This window comes from Labeo rohita, chromosome 23 (genome assembly GCF_022985175.1).
Source record: "Labeo rohita strain BAU-BD-2019 chromosome 23, IGBB_LRoh.1.0, whole genome shotgun sequence".
NCBI classification, from domain to species: Eukaryota; Metazoa; Chordata; class Actinopteri; order Cypriniformes; family Cyprinidae; genus Labeo; species Labeo rohita.
Genome location: NC_066891.1, coordinates 9,139,367 through 9,156,090, shown reverse-complemented (window position 1 = coordinate 9,156,090; position 16,724 = coordinate 9,139,367). Strand labels below are relative to the sequence as shown.

Below are 16,724 nucleotides of genomic sequence, written 5' to 3'. Positions count from 1 at the left end.
AAGTGACAATAAAACGTATCATAAGTAGTCCTGGAACACAAGATATAAGTCATCCCATCTGCCTTCGACCTTCTCATTTACCAACCAAATTATTATTTATTTTTTGTGACCTTCATGTATTGCTGAAATGTGTATGTAGAAACTTTGTAAGTTTTGTGTGTTGACATTGTGATGCAACTAAGCAAGTTACATATCCCAGAATGTTCTGTTGTTCTGTAGGTCCAAGAAAATCCTTCCTGCCAGAGCCATGACAATGTTACAGGCAGCATGAAGTCTGAAATGAACGTCCTTGAGCCTCTGTATCTATATATATTTGTATTCAATGACCTTTTTTTTCAATAAAGTCTGAAATCTTTGTGTACATGCAGTTTCAAGTCATTCATGACAATGGGCATAATAGCAGCCAAATGTAATTCACACAAGACAAGTTAATAGTAAAAAGCGCATAATTCAAACCAGGAATTAAATTAAGCTACAGTTATAAGTTAGATATGCATTCCTTATTTGTGAAAATGTCAAAGTGCCTGAGGTTACAAAATGTACTTTAAAACGCACGTGATTTTACACGAGTATTTCTGTCATTCTATTTCTAGTCAGGCAGTTTAAAGAACAACCTACTGCCAAAACGTCTACACGTCTAAATAATTTATGTACGTTACATTCTAGAACCAATCAAATCAAAACGCGATGAGACGTTACACCAATCAAAATCGGCTTTTTCATTTTCCACCAATCAGAACGCACGACGCCGTTCCTCACCAGGTCCTATCTTACCCAAACCGCGCCTACAACAGGCCCGAGTCCCTTTTTCAACCTTCACTGCGAGTACGGTATCGAGAGGGGCACCTTCAAGCAGGGGTCGATAAAGAACCACTTGTAATATTTATACACACATACAAGAACAATGTCCTTCCTCTCTATCAGCAGACTAGCCCCAAGGCTCCTCAGTTCCAAGGTAGGAAAGTTTTATTTTAACTTGAGTAAAGAAAACACAGGCTGCTACCCGGTTAGCTTAGCTTAGCATAGATTACCTTAGTAACAGACAACCAGTATGGGATATTCCGTATCGATAAACCATATCGAACGTCTGTTTTAGACAATTTCTGAATGGAACACATTATGTTTATGTGCCTCCCGTGTTTAAGTCACCGACTGTTTTTGAAAACCTAGTTAAATGACTACATGGATAGACATTTTAAACAACACAGGTGGTCAAAAATATTGTCAAACGTTAAAAATTGGGTTTGAGCTTTCAAAACAAACCCAAACGTGGTGTCAAAGTAGGGAATTGACGTATTCTTGAGACACAGACAATGTAAAGTTGTGTTTTAGCTTTAAAAATGTGTCATTGAGCTGTTCAGAGATACCTGACACAAAGAAAAGGGTTATATTTGGTTGACTAAATATTATATTTGGTCGTATATTCATACGACTCTTATCTGGTGTCCTTTCACAGGGCACTGAACACTTTAATCAGTTTTCAGTTGTTACAATGTAACTAAAATTGACCAGTCAATTTGACATCCGTGATCTCCACCTGTTTAGTCTGGCAGATCAGTATTTTTGTTCCTCCCTTTGGCTGATTTGACCTTCAGAATTGTCATTCATTTAATATTGGACAGGTTTTGATAATTTGCAACGGTGCCAAATTACTGTATATACACCATAATAGAGCTATATATGATTTATATAGTATACAGCCTGAAGAATTGTTTTTCAGTAGGGTTTGAATATGGTCAACCTCAATTTTAAAGCATCTCCTATCTTAAAATCTAATGTATAAAGACACATTTTAGGCCTCTACTGTGAAACATAGTTTATTTTACTATATATTATAACACTTGTTTCCTTTACACGCTAAAACTATATATTAAAACTCCCTTGTGGGTCCCAAAACCCTAGTTTGAAACCCCTTATTTAATTCATAAAAGCTCATGTGAGGTTATGGATATTGTCAAATCTGAGCATGAGTAGTTTCCTAAATTACGAAATGTTTGGGTTTGTGCTGCCAATGTAATCTTTCAGGTTCTGTGATTACCATTTTTACACACCATACAAATTTAATTTCTCAATGAGGTGTTGTTCTTTGATCTGAAATGCCACAAGCGATGTGTGTGACTGGTGACGTTTAACATCTGACTAGATTGTGATTGAGTTTTGCAACAAGGTGTGTCAAAGGGCACGTATATCTATAACCAACATTTTATACATATACTGTCTCAGTTCTGCTTTCGTAAGACAACACAGTCTTTCATTGTTGTTGCTACAGAGATAAAACCAACGCCTCTCTTTCTGAATGACTATGTAGTAAAATAGGTTACCGTGCTCTTGTCATTCAGGGTTAATACTTTGTACACATCCCTAGGTGACCTTTGTATACTATGTATACTAGTTTCTCAGCGTTTTTTCTGCTGTGTATGACACTTATGCAATCTGCTGATTGACAGTTCTTAGGGGTGGCTGAGGCGCATTTTTGTACTGTACTTCCTTAGGTAATTTTCTTTATTTCTTGTTTGGACTGTGTTCAGACCTCTGTTTAATAGTCTGCCTTGTAAACACTCAATGTAAATAGATTTAAATGACACTGCAGAGAGATTTGTTTGTATATGTGAATGGGTTTATCTGCAGAGCTGTTCCTCTTCAAGCATTCAGATGGTGGACAAGCATGTCTGACCCGTCTGACACAGCTGTCCACCTGTCATGCTTTGAGTATCGAAAAACAGCCTGTTTTTTTCTAAACAGTGTTTTAGAGCATTACCTGTCAGTCTTTGATATGTTTTCCTTTCCTAAAGAAAGCTGACAAAGTGTCCTTTGTCTGTCAAGGAATTTCTCCATATGGTATTTCTAGTGACCCCTGTTGACACATGATCCTTGTGTCTATTCTGCATATAGGCTAGCTCCATATAATAGAACTGTGTCAAAGGTCATAGAATGGTCTAAGGTTGCCAGCTGGCTAGTAGTCTGTGCACATGCTCTATGCTCTGCAACCTTTGAGATGGTTTTGTTACCGTGAAGGTCATTGTTTTACAGCATGCAATGTAGGACTGTCAAACGATTAATCGTGATTAATCGCATACAAAATAAACGTTTGCGTTTGCCTAATATATATGTTTGTACTGTGTGTAATGATTATGTGTGTATATATAAAAACAAACACATTGTCGGCGCCAATAGCCTCGTGGTAAGTGCGCTGACATATAGCGCTGTTGCGCTGCGGGCGTCCCGAGTTCGAATCCCGGCTCGTGGACCTTTCTCGATCCCACCCTCTTCTCTTTCCCACTTTGCTTCCTGTCCAACTACACTGTCCTACCTAAATAAAGGCATAAAAAGCCAAAAAATAAATCTAAAAAAAAATAAAAAATAAATACAAACACATTCATGTATATATTAAAAAATATTTACAAGTATATGCATTTATCTTAATTTTTATATAATTTTTATTATATATAAATAAAAATATTTCATACATTACATATCTCTTAAATATATACATTAATTTGTGTGTATTTATATATACATAATAATTACACACAGTACACACACATATACTAGGCAAACTCAAACTTTTTTGTATGCGATTAATCGTTTGACATCCCTAATGCATTGTAGCTTCAATAAAAATTGTAAATTTGCTATGTAAATTTGACTGTGTTGGCCTGGTAGTTAAAGAACACTTACGTTCATCAATCTGGTGCAGTTTAAAGGGACATCAGATGGCCATTTTCCTCTAGTTAGTATACTTCTTTAGGGCCTTCATGAAATATGTGCAAAATACTTTAGCAAAAATTCCTCAATGGTAGTGTAAATCAACAACATTTTACTATGTCAAAAATCGTTCTGTTTACAGCAACCCGTTTTGGTGCATCTTTAAATGATAATGAGCTACTGCTCACACCACCTCCTTCCGTTTTTTTTTTTGTTTGTTTTTTTTTATTTTTTGTGTATTTGGTGGCATGTTACTTTTAAAAACAAAACTAATCCACTGCATCCTCAGTGGCTCTGATGTCGGGAGAAAATTAAGACTACTAAATTCACTTTTACATCTAACTCCAAAACACCTGCATTGCTTACGAGACGTTGTCACTGCAGCTTTTTAAGAGCGGGAAAAAATAGTTGACTGTGCAACTGGCTGAGGGTGGGAATATGTTAATATGGGACAATCCATCAGTGGTTGTGGGCGGGGCCTGATCAATGTGACATCATACTGCTCAGAAAATCAAAACAGCTTGATAACTGAGACTGGTTGGGTTTTTTGGGATTAAAATAAAAAGAAGCAAATGGATTTTTATCATTGTAGGGTGGTTGTGTCTGCACACTACTAATGCGAACATCATGTTAAAGTGAATTTTGCATCCGATGTGTCCTTTAAACGCAAAATTAAGTAAAAATGTCTTTGCATATAACTTTTTTTTTTTTTATTCCAATTGCACTGTAGAGTATGTTTATTATTTTACTTTATAGTAATAAAATTACGATACATATGTCTTAATTTCTTATTTTGCCCCTGTCAAGTAACTGACAAAATGCCGGAAGTGGTGCATTCCATGGACGAGAATCCATTAAATGCATTATTAGACTGTTTTCCAAGGTTGCATTTAAAAATCATAATAAAACATAATGCTGTTGTGAATTCACGAATGCTACAATGGGAACGCAACGTGCACCATTTCATTTAATCAGATTTGTAAGGTAAATCATTTATAAACCTACACAAACTCAGGAAAATACATCAACATCTTTCTCAATATGCTAACTGTTTATTCCGATTTCAAAATAAAAGCTTAAACACTCACTCAGAGTTTACATGTTTTGATGTCCACATATTCAAGAAATTACTGTCTGTGGCATTTCTGTTGTAAAAAAATGACCAAATATTAAAAATTAAGTTGACATTTGAATTAAATGTTGTTTAGTCAATATTAAACAATGATTGAATTGTGCAGTAAAGTGTAAAAACAATCATCAGGGCGGTGAAGCATGTAATGTACATTAGCTGTATTGTTTATAATACATTATGGATTTTAACAATTTTGTTCAATAAAACCATATGATTACTTGCTTTTGATACTTTATTTGAACTAATTATTGCCTCATTGCTATTATATATGTGGTTTAAGTAATTTTAAAAGCTATTGTTCGCTTAAGTCTATTTTTATTACTACAAAAATTAATTCTAATTATCTGATTAATCGATTAATCATCAGAATTGACAGATTACGCGATTACCAAAATAACTGTTAGTGACAGCCCTACTTGCAAATTTACAAATACTCACAAAATTCACAAAAATGTTAACAAATTATGCAAGTCTAGAACATTTTTTTGAAATGCTGTTAAAATAATGTAATCTATTACACATTCTCTTCTAGCTTATGTGAAGTGTATTGCCTTTGACAGGACTGGAAGTATTCAGCTACTACAGTACAGAGACTTATGTAATCGCCCTCACTTCGCTCACACTGGGTTCAAGCTAACAGCTGCCGGTAGCCTCACCTTTCCCACAGATTACATGGCCGTAGACTTGCAGGAAGGTCAGAGACTTGCAGTTACTTATCAATAACAATACAGGCCGCCCCATGAATAAGCTCTAAACCTGATTGGAGTGTTTTTCTGGTCTCACAGCTACTGTATGCTGTTGTGTGTCAGTGAAATCTTTAGGGTAGAGTGATGGTGTCTGATGTCAGAGCACTGACCCACATGGCGATCACGAGGCCCATTGGTATAGGAAGCATTGGCTCTTGTTCAGGAAGGTGCAATCACTCGCTGCGTAATCCAGCTCAGTCTTTCAGTCTTAGTCTGACCCTTGAGGTGAAAGGAAACCTGGAATTCACTTGTGCTGTTTGTTTGAATATAAAAGACATAGAATGATTTTTTTATTTTTAAATTCACAATATTTTAGTAGAGCAGCATTAGAGGTGTTTATCTATAATTATCATTCAGATTTGTGTGTAAACGCAATGTTGTGGATCACTATTTTTACATTTCCTAAAAGTGTGAACACTGCTGGTCTATTCAGTACTTCCTGAAAAGATAATTAATGATAATTCCAGTTATCCTATCCACCCTTTCTTCAGAGTAAGCCTATGGGTGAGACTTCCCGTTCATTAACCGCTATAGGAAAATAATGAGAAGAATAACAGCATGCAGTAAACAGTAAACCTGTTTGCACTACAAACCAGTGTTTTCATAATTAAGATATGGTACGGTACACCAATTTGCAATATCAAACAGCAAAACAAGCTGTTTTGTACAGCTAAAAATAGCTGGACGTGGATGAGAATGGATGGGGGGGCAGCAAAGGATATTCTCTCAGGAGAATCATAGCCTGCTCTTTATCTCTCTGCAAGCCTGCCAATCTAACCCAGCTTTATGTCCGTGCTTGAGTCATTCTGCAGTAGCAGTTTCTATCCGGTCATGCTGTGAGTCAATCAGACATGGCTCTTAATCTAAAGCTATATATAGAAGTGAAGGATGTGTTTCGATGTTAGAAAGGGTCGGGCCATGCGGATAAACTCATAACTCTTCCTGAAAGAATTCTGTAATAGAATTAGCAGCTGGATCCATACACCTGTCTCTGCAGAATTCATTGTGCACCTGAGCTCCTTTTATGTTCCTGTGAAATATTGCCATTGTGTATATCTTCAAACTAAATTGCGCTGAACACCAAAATGATGAATAGCACAGTGATTATAGTTCAAGACACACTTCAGCTCTGGTTGCTCTAGCAGTGTTATCCATGTAATAAATGTGCTGTTACTCTCTTAGACAAAAACAGCAGTTAATCAGTTGTAAAACGCTATGATGGAAAGATGCTATAAAGGTTTTGATGTTCAAAGGCAGTTGAAAACATTTAGTCCAGTAGAAACTTAGGAAGCTTGGTGCATTTTGCATTGTGCAACCAAAGTCACCTGCTTTGCAGCTGTCAGCAGGCCTTCTGCTGTGAAATTTGACTGTTAGCCCAGGTTATGACAATCAGCTTCCTCTGCATTGCATCTTTCAAAGTCGTTTTTTTTTCTCTTTCAGAATGCAGCATGTGTTGTCGTCGCTGCCAGAAATGTCAGCGCATCCACGGTACGTATCTGCATCACTTCAGATGTCCCAGATCAATGATCACAGCCAGAACCAGGCTTTAGATTTTAATTGCACTACAGAGATTAAATCACAGCCTTGCTTTTGATGGGAAGGAAGAGTCACGATCACATATCTGAACCTCAAAAAGCTGTTAAATCTGTTTGTGCCTGATTCACTAACTATAAACTGACCTTTTCTCACTTGATCTTATGCAGAATTTGAAAGATGTCCTGGCAGATCTCATCCCTAAAGAACAGAGCAGGATCAAGAACTTCAAACAGCAGCATGGCAAAACCACAATTGGTCAGATCACAGTGGACATGGTGAGAGAAATATTACTGCATTCACAGTGACTGCAAATCATTCCTGTATGCTCTTTATCTGTCATCACCTTAGGCTAGACCCGAATAAGATATTTCATTTAAAAGACCTTTACATATACGTCCACAAGAGAAAATAATAAAAAATGACCCTATTCAAAAGTTTACATACACTTGATTCTTAATACTGTGTTGTTACCTTAATGATCCACAGCTGTTTTTTTTTTTCCAAAAATTTTTTTTGTGTATTTGAACCCTTTCCAACAATGACTATGATTTTGAGAACCATCTTTTCACACTGAGGACAACTGAGGGACTCATACAACTATTACAGAAGGTTCAAATGCTCACTGATGCTCCAGAAGGAAGGAGATGCATTAAGTTAAGGGGTGTAAACATTTTGAATTTCAAGATCAGGGTAAATTTAAATTATTTTGTCTTCTGGGAAACGTGTTTCCTATCTTCTTTAGCTTCTGAATGGCAGTACTAAAAGACAAAAATATGATATTTAGGCAAACTAAAAAAAATGTACACATCCTCATTCTGTTTAAAAGTTTACAGCCCTGGATCCTAATGCATTGTTTTTTTTCTTCAACATCAGTGAGCGTTTGAACCTGTATTAGTTTAATAAGTCCCTCAGTTGTCCTAAGTGTTAAAAGATGGATCTCAAAATCATAGAGTCATTGTTGGAAAGGGTTCAAATACACAAAAAAATGTTGAAAAACCAAAGAATTTGTGGGACCTGAAGGATTTTTCGGAAGAACAGCGGGCAGTTTAACTTTTAAGGGCAAACAAGGGACTCATGAACAGCTATCACTAAACAAAAAAACATGCCTTTTGTATGATCCCTCTTATTTTGTCAAAATAATTAACATTTTACAGATAATTCAAGGTATATATAAACTTTTGACTTTAACTGTATGTGTAATTTTTTTTTTTTTTTTTTTTTTTTTTTTTTTTTTTTTTTTCTACCTTGTAAAAGGGTTAGTTCGCCTATATATGAAAATTGTCATTACTCACCCTCATGTTGTTCCAAATCTGTAAGACTCTCATTCATCTTCGGAACACCAATAAATATATTTTAGATGAAATCCGAGAGCCTAGCTGTCTATGGAGGGTCAGAAAGCCTTTGGATTTCATCAAAAATATCTTAATTTGTGTTTTGAAGATAAACGAAGGTCTTACAGGTTTGGAATAATTAATGACATAATTTTCATTTTCGGGTGAACTATCCCTTGAAGTAGTTCATTTTGGAAATCACTGGTTTAAATTTAGGCTATCCATCTAGTGAAATCAGCCAGGCTGCTTGTCATCTGCCTGATGTCAGAAGCAAATGTTGCCTAACATGTCTGACCAGTCCCATCCCATATGGTGTAGTGCTGCAAACCACTAAAAACACAGTAACAGTTTTTGTCCTTTGGTTGGACGGCTGTTTTGTCAAGGACCCTCAGGCTGTGGTGTGAGTGCTGCTGCACTCGTGGCTGTTGTTTCAGCTGAGTCATTTGGTCTCTGTCCCAATGACAGTTATTCTATACTGCAGATTAAACTGTATTTATTATTGTCTCATATGACACTTGAACTAAAGGCCAGAGAAGTGAGATGATGGGCTGGTTGTAGCTCAGAAAAAGGTGTTGCCATTTCAGCTATGTTTGAAATTTGTTTTTTTTGTGTTTAACAGGTTTATGGAGGAATGAGAGGCATGAAGGGTTTAGTGTATGAGACCTCTGTGCTTGACCCCGATGAGGTGAGTACACACTGTCAATTATATGCTCACATCTTTTGGTAGATATTATGTCTGGTATTGCTAAAATGCATACAGTAATTCCAAATTGATCTGATACATTTTTATAGTTTTGTCACAATGTTATGGATTACAAAATCCTAATTTTATTAGTTAGTGTTAAAATAGTTTTAATAACTAATGATGTCTTATTATTAATACTAGTTGAGTAATATTTTACTAACATTTCATTTTATTATGTAAAAAATGCAGTCCATTACAAAGTCAAAATAGACTAAATGGTCTTGTCTTTCATAAAATTGAGCCATCAGTCTGCACATTTTAGCCTTGACATATCAAATACACGTTTTAGGTTGTGAAACGTGAATGCATGATGTAAGTTCACAGTGTCATAGACACTCATTATTTGCATATAGTTCAGCTGGCTGCTGTAATCTTAAAATAGAAAGTGGTACCACACTGCATTGGATAAATATAAACTGTTGACCTCTGAGCCCTCTCTCATTTCGAAGCTGCAGTGTTTATTTTATTCAATCAAACATACTGACGTTCGCTGTGTTTATCGATTACATCTGTAGGGCATCCGTTTCCGTGGCTACAGCATTCCAGAGTGCCAGCAGCTGTTGCCCAAGGCTCCTGGAGGAGAGGAGCCGCTGCCAGAGGGTCTGTTCTGGCTGCTGATCACAGGACAGGTGCCCACTGAGGAGCAGGTGAGGATATGTTCCTATTCACCGCATTCTTACTTATTAATGAAACTCAGAGTGTAATATTGGACGTGTTGATGCGTTTGCCCAAGAGAGCATGTATTTTTGTTTTGATTGCTTGCCTAAGTATTCTTTAAAGCTTCAGAAAGTTACGGTTGATCCACTGATGTCACATGGACTATTTTAAAGATGTCCTTACTAATTTTCTGGGCCTTGAATGTGGTAGTTGTGTTTCTGTCTATGCAGGGTTAGAAAGCTTTCAGATTTCATCAAAAATCTCTTAATTTGTGTTCGAATGATGAATAAAGGTCTTACAGGTTTGGAATGACATGAGGTTGAGTAATTAATGACAGAATCTTCATTTTTGAGTGAACTATCCCTTTAATTTCTCTCAAAATATTTAGCAGTGGTGCTTATGTAAGAAAAGTGAGATTGAATCCAGGGTGCAACATTTCTTGCTTCCATTTCCCTTCTTTTTCCTGTTCTTTTTCTGCCTATCATTCACAAAAGTAACAAAGTAAAAAATGTTTTCATATTTGTCTTTTAAAACCATGTATATTGATATTGCAGTTCCTCCCATGTATGTGAAATTATATAAAATCTGTCAGTTTAACAAGAAAATGTATCTAAAAAGCTGCTTAGAAAAACAGTGTTCTTTATCTTTTTCGCCAGCTTATGTAATTTGCAGATAATGTCATCTGTTTATAGCTGTGACTTATTATAGGAAAATATTGTGACTGCTCTGAGAATGACAGTTACATTGTGTTATTAGAATGTGAATCAAATTGTGGCCCTGAATGGGCAACCATAGACAAAACTATTTGTTGAATAAAACCGACTATAAAACGAAGGCCGTTTTCATTACAGATGGCAGTCGTAGTAGATGTACTCATAGTAACATGCCACAAAAACTTTGTCGGCTGTTTTCTCAGGTGACTTGGTTGTCTAAAGAGTGGGCTAAGCGTGCGGCCCTTCCATCTCATGTGGTCACCATGCTGGACAACTTCCCCACCAACCTGCACCCCATGTCTCAGTTCAGCGCCGCCATTACGGCTCTGAACAGCGAGAGCAGTTTCGCTCGGGCATACTCTGAGGGAGTTAACAAGGCCAAGTACTGGGAGGTGAGTCACTGAAAATATTTGTGCTAGGAACTTTAAAGGCAAATTGTGTAACGGTAAATACTATGACTAAAACAACTGCTGACTAAGATATTTGCTATGTAAAGTGACTCATTCATTCACAAGAATTCATGGCATTTCTGTGTAGTTTGTGTACGAGGACTCCATGGACTTGATCGCCAAGCTTCCTTGTGTGGCAGCCAAGATCTACCGTAATTTGTACCGTGAAGGCAGCAGCATCGGCGCCATCGACTCCAACCTGGACTGGTCACACAACTTCACCAACATGCTGGGCTACAGCGAACCACAGTTCACAGAACTCATGAGGCTCTACCTCACCATCCACAGGTGATGACCTACAAACTCACTGACTCACTTGTCACAAACTCCTCCTCCTCTCCTTATTTCAAGGCCATCGTTAGGAAAGAGTTCGACCTTTGTGATTGCCCTCGGAAAATCTCTTATCTATGAGGAGTCAAGATTTTTACTACAGCCTCAGGGAGAAAAACACATTAGTTAAGCTTGTGTTTCCAGCCCTGCTGGGAGACCTGAATGCATCTGATGCCTCTTACCAAACTAGATTATTCAGGCCACAAGTACAATTCTGCTATTTGCAGAAGAACTGCCACAGTCCGAACCAAAATGGAAGTGAAGGACATTGGCATAATCTTTAATGCCAACAATCTGCTTTCAATGCTAAACACAGTTTGACAAATTAACAGTGTCTAGTAATTTTTTTAGGCCTTTAGTGACTATTGTTCAAGCTGTAAAGTAACGAATTAGTGGATTAATACATAATTAACAGATTAATCAAGATAATTGTTGGTTATTTGATGTTTAATATGCAGTTTATGTGGAATGGGACTTTAGACTAGTGAGACCTTCAATCTATGCTATTAAAACCGGTTATCACTTTTATTGCTTATTAAATGGATGCAATTGAAGTGCTTTTATATGGGGTTAGATATGTGGCCCTGGACCACAAAACCATTTGTAAGTAGCACAGGTATATTTGTAGCAATAGCCAACAATACATTGTATGGTTCAAAATGATACATTTTTCTTCATATTAAGTTAAGATCATGTTCCATGAAGATATTTTGTAAATTTACTACCGTAAATATATCTCAACTTAATTTTTGATTAGTAATATGCATTGCTAAGAACTTTATTTGGACGACTTTAAAGGCGATTTTCTCACTATTTCGATTTTTTTTTTTTTTTTTTTTTTTTTTTTTTTTTTTTTTTTGCCCCCTTCAGATTCCAGATTTTCAAATAGTTGTATCTTGGCCAAATATTGTCCTATCCTAACAAACCATCAGTGGAAAGCTTATTTAATCGGATGATTCTGGCTGATTTTGTGGTCCAGGGTCACAAATGGTAAAGATTTCATGATGGTTAATCGTGCTAAACTTTCACACATCATGCACTTTAATTCTGAAAAATGATTGTTGTTCTTTATGGTTTAATGTCTTTCACTCTCCCTTTTATCAGTGACTGTAGATTGTGCATTTTGTTTAGTCAGCAAGAAAATACTGCTAGTGTACATCTTTAGTTAGAAAAGAAAGAGGAACCACTGTTTTTGATAAGTAAATCAAGCCTGCCCTCTTGCGGTTGTGTTAGATTACCGGTCTGGCCTAGTTTAGTGTACTTTAACCATAACCTTACCCTCTTTGTGTGCTTTTGTTCCTGTTCAGCGACCATGAGGGTGGAAACGTCAGCGCACACACTAGTCACCTAGTAGGCAGTGCCCTGTCTGACCCCTACCTCTCCTTCAGCGCTGCTATGAATGGCTTAGCTGGACCCCTGCACGGACTGGCCAATCAGGTTTGAGCCTTAATGTGCTTACTGTTACACAGGACTTACGGTTATGAAATGCTAACCAGCTTTGGATTTCGTTCATTTCCTCCTGTGTCCTGTAGGAGGTGCTGGTGTGGCTGACCGCCCTGCAGAAGGAGCTCGGTGGTGAGGTGTCTGATGAGAAAATGAGAGATTACATTTGGAACACACTCAAATCAGGCAGAGTGAGTTACCTTTGCTATATCTTAACTCAATCCACCTATTTCTTTAACGCAGGGGTAAGCCTATGAGTGAGACTTCCGGTTCATTATCCGCACTACAGGGAAATAATGAGAATAATAACAATGTGCAGTAAATGTTAAAACTGTTTGCACTACAAACCAGTGTGCTCATAATTAAGATAGAACATTAAAATCATATGGTAAAACACAATTTGTGATATCAAGCATCAAAACAAGGTGTCTTGTACTGCTAAAAATAGCTGCATGCAGATGAGACTGGAAGCCAGACCCATAAAATTTACAAATGGCTGCACCCACTTCTATGTGAAGAAAAAAAAAAAAAAAAGTTGGATAGGAAATTCATCAACACAAAAACTTTAAATGTGATGGATGATTCATACTGTTTGACATCTCTCGTGTCATTTTTCAGGTGGTGCCAGGCTATGGCCATGCTGTGCTGAGGAAGACAGATCCTCGCTACACCTGTCAGCGTGAGTTTGCCCTCAAGCACCTTCCTAATGACCCCATGTTCAAGCTGGTAGCTCAACTCTACAAAATCGTACCCAACGTGCTTCTGGAGCAGGGCAAGGCCAAGAACCCCTGGCCCAACGTAGATGCTCACAGCGGAGTCCTGTTGCAAGTAAGACACCAGAACCCAGCCATTAACGCACATTAATTTTTTTTTAATTTTTTAAAAGCTGATCTGATCAGATTTTATTTAAACATAGGGGTGGGTGATATACTGGTAGACACAATTAACCAGTAGAAATTTGTTAACCGATAGATATTTTCAACTGTCATCTCTATCGTAGTTAAAGGCTCACGTGACATTGCTGTGCTTTGTGGTCATGAAAACGTAACGTTTGCACAGGTTTTTAAGCATTGCGGTTTAAAAACAAGTGATTTTAAGCCGTTGAAATGCAATTGCACCAAAAGAGAACCATATGCACGCTGTCTGAGAGACTCTTTCTAAATGCTAAGTTATTTATTTGTTCTACTGTAGATTTTTGTCCTGTAGCTTGTAGTTATTTTCTTATTTTTATGTAATCGCTGACTGTTTACGTGTCTTCAGTGACCTTTTTTTTTTTCATTTAGGCTAGTATTAGTTTTTTGTGATATTGACAGTGGTGACAAGAATTATGACATTTTCCATGGTATCAAAAATTGATATCATAAAGACCTTATTTAAAGCAAAAATAACTATATTGTGAATAACTACAAAAAAAACAAAAAAAAAAACTATTTACTATTTGATTTACGATTTAAATTCAGCTTTGAAATTACAGGAATAAATTACATTTTAAAATATTTTCAAATAGAAAAAAAGTTGTTTTAAAATGTAATTTTATTCCTGTAATTTCAAAGCTGAATTTTTAGCATCATACTCCAGAAACATGATCCTCCAGAAATCAACCTAATATTCTGATTTGCTGCTCAAAAACATTATTATTATTATTATTATTATTATTATTATTGTCATTATGTTGAAAACAGCTGAGTAGAATTTTTTTTTTTTTTTTTTTTTGATGAATAGAAATTTCTATTTCAGCATCTATCTGAAATAGAAATCCTTTGCAACATTAGTAAATGTCTTCATCATTACTTTTGATCAGTTTAAAGCATCCTTGCTTAATAAAAGTATTAATTTCTATCATTCACCCCAATTACAAAAGCTTTTTATTTCAGAAAAATGCTTGTCTTTGGATCTTTCTATTCATCAAAGAATCTTGAAAAAAAAAAAAAATACTCATCTGTCTTAAATATTGCTAATAATAATAATAATAATAAAAAATGCTTCTTAAACAGCAAATTAGCATAAACATATATTTAACCTTTATTTAAACTGATCAAACATAAAAAATATCCCATTTAATATTTAATTGCATCATCACATTAGTTTCTTTCCAGTATCACATAGTTTTTCTGCTTGCTCTGTTCGTACTCATCTGTTTTTACTCTTGTGTTTTGCAGTATTATGGCATGACTGAGATGAACTATTACACTGTGTTGTTTGGCGTATCCCGGGCTTTGGGCGTCCTCTCCCAGCTGGTGTGGAGCAGAGCGCTCGGCTTCCCTCTGGAGCGTCCCAAGTCCATGAGCACGGACGGACTCATGGCTCTGGTTGGAGCCAAATCAGGCTAGAGAGGGAAAGACCATGCCAGCGGAGTGGGTACAGGAAGGGGAGGAACTTAAACTATTAGAAACAAGCCCCCGGGCTAAAGGATTTAAAGAGACAGTACACTTTTAAATTTCATCTAAGAAGGGCCTTTATTAACATAAGCATCAAGATTACACTTCCCATTTACACGTTAATTAATCTTCCACACGCAGAATGCACATTTAAAGCTACTTTTTCACAAATGTGTAGATGCATTACACAGTCATCGTTTGCGGTCGCTCCTTTTTAAATTTTTTTCAGACCGTATGATGCAGCTATGGATGTAGCGAGGTGGTTTTGATGAGGAAGGCTGTGTTGTTGTCCAAGAACACAGCCGAGAGTGACAAGTCGTTCCAGAAATCACCTCTCTCCTTATTTAAACTAATGACTATGAAATACTAGTTATGAAGACTTAGTTCACCTAGTGTGTAAAAAAACCCTTTATTCTCAGCTCTCACACCAATTATTTCAGTTTTAGTCTTGTATTTTTACTCTCCTAAGGTCAGATGTTCACTCGAGCCTCTGTTTGTATGAGGAAATGCATTCGACAAAGTTTGACTAGGCGTCCCTCTAGCTAACATCACGTTTCTCCTTGTAAGAGCACTCCATGATGGCAATACGGTCCTCTCTCAATAGAATTGATTCTGTGAGTTCAGTTCAAATTGGGAAGCTTGTATATTTGTTTAAAAGGGTACTGCCCCTTTAAGTTATCTCTCATATTGCTCTCTGACTTCAACCAATCGTCTTCATCTTCCTGTCTGTTATTTGGAAGCACATGTGGTGCCCTCTTTATTTGAAATGACCAGTCCTTCTTTATTTCACCAGTGGACATTAGCTTTGATTTAAAGGTTTGTGTCATTCACACAAGTTATTGTAGTCGCAGGTAATTCGCGTACCAACTTGAGAGCAAGTCGAATTTGTGGCGTTTAAGTGTTCATCCAAGAGTGCTCAAAATATGCTACTTTTTTACCTGTTTAGAGTTTTAGTGTCTTTTTTTTTTTTTTTCCCCAGTGTTTTGAAGAATGATGTCTTGTATATTGAGAAGCTATCATTTTGTGTAGGTATACATAAGTTGTGGTTTTATTTATTCATGTAAATATAGCTTGAATGTATGAACTGCATATCAAAACACTGTCTCACCATCCCTGTTAGTCAAACCACTTATCTATAATGACTCACTTAAACCTTTATTTTAAGTTAAACTATACCTTTAATATACGTTAAAACATGACTTGTACGTGACACGTACTGCTGTGATGCACACGGGTCCTGCTCTCTTGCACGCTTGCTCTCAGGTTGTTTTTTTGGATAATCTAGCAGCTATTTTAGCTAGTTAGTCCATAAGCACTCCATTATCTCAATGGCACTTTTCCCCTGATCATCATTTCCCACTTATCTAATATCTTGAGAATAATTGTCCGGTTTGCCTTGCCCTTTTCCGGTGTGAGTGTTTTCATCATGATGTACATGATTGGTTTATGCAATGTCGGGTTAATTTAAATAATGAGGAATGTGAATATGGAGATGATTGGTTGAAGTCGGATTCACCAGGGGAAATGGGGAGGGGAACAAGAGAATGGGGAAATGAGTC

General features: G+C 36.7%; 1 protein-coding gene across 1 annotated transcript; it reads left to right on the top strand.

Annotated features, from left to right (window-relative positions):
- The first annotated feature begins 800 nt into the window (after nucleotides 1-800).
- cs (citrate synthase) lies at nucleotides 801-16,138 on the top strand. The gene is made up of 11 exons (XM_051096594.1): nucleotides 801-955; nucleotides 7,024-7,071; nucleotides 7,287-7,394; nucleotides 9,070-9,135; nucleotides 9,711-9,842; nucleotides 10,769-10,957; nucleotides 11,103-11,302; nucleotides 12,652-12,781; nucleotides 12,877-12,978; nucleotides 13,406-13,615; nucleotides 14,947-16,138. The coding sequence occupies exons 1-11, from the start codon at nucleotides 905-907 to the stop codon at nucleotides 15,115-15,117; spliced, it is 1,407 nt and encodes a 468-aa protein (XP_050952551.1). The 5' UTR covers nucleotides 801-904; the 3' UTR covers nucleotides 15,118-16,138.
- Nucleotides 16,139-16,724: the final 586 nt, after the last annotated feature.

Bases quoted from the DNA above. Each gene is read 5' to 3' on its own strand.
- cs (XM_051096594.1), top strand. From the start codon at position 905: ATGTCCTTCCTCTCTATCAGCAGACTAGCCCCAAGGCTCCTCAGTTCC. The intron at 12,782-12,876 runs GTTTGAGCCTTA...TGTGTCCTGTAG, and splicing joins TGCACGGACTGGCCAATCAG to GAGGTGCTGGTGTGGCTGAC. The intron at 13,616-14,946 runs GTAAGACACCAG...TGTGTTTTGCAG, and splicing joins ACAGCGGAGTCCTGTTGCAA to TATTATGGCATGACTGAGAT.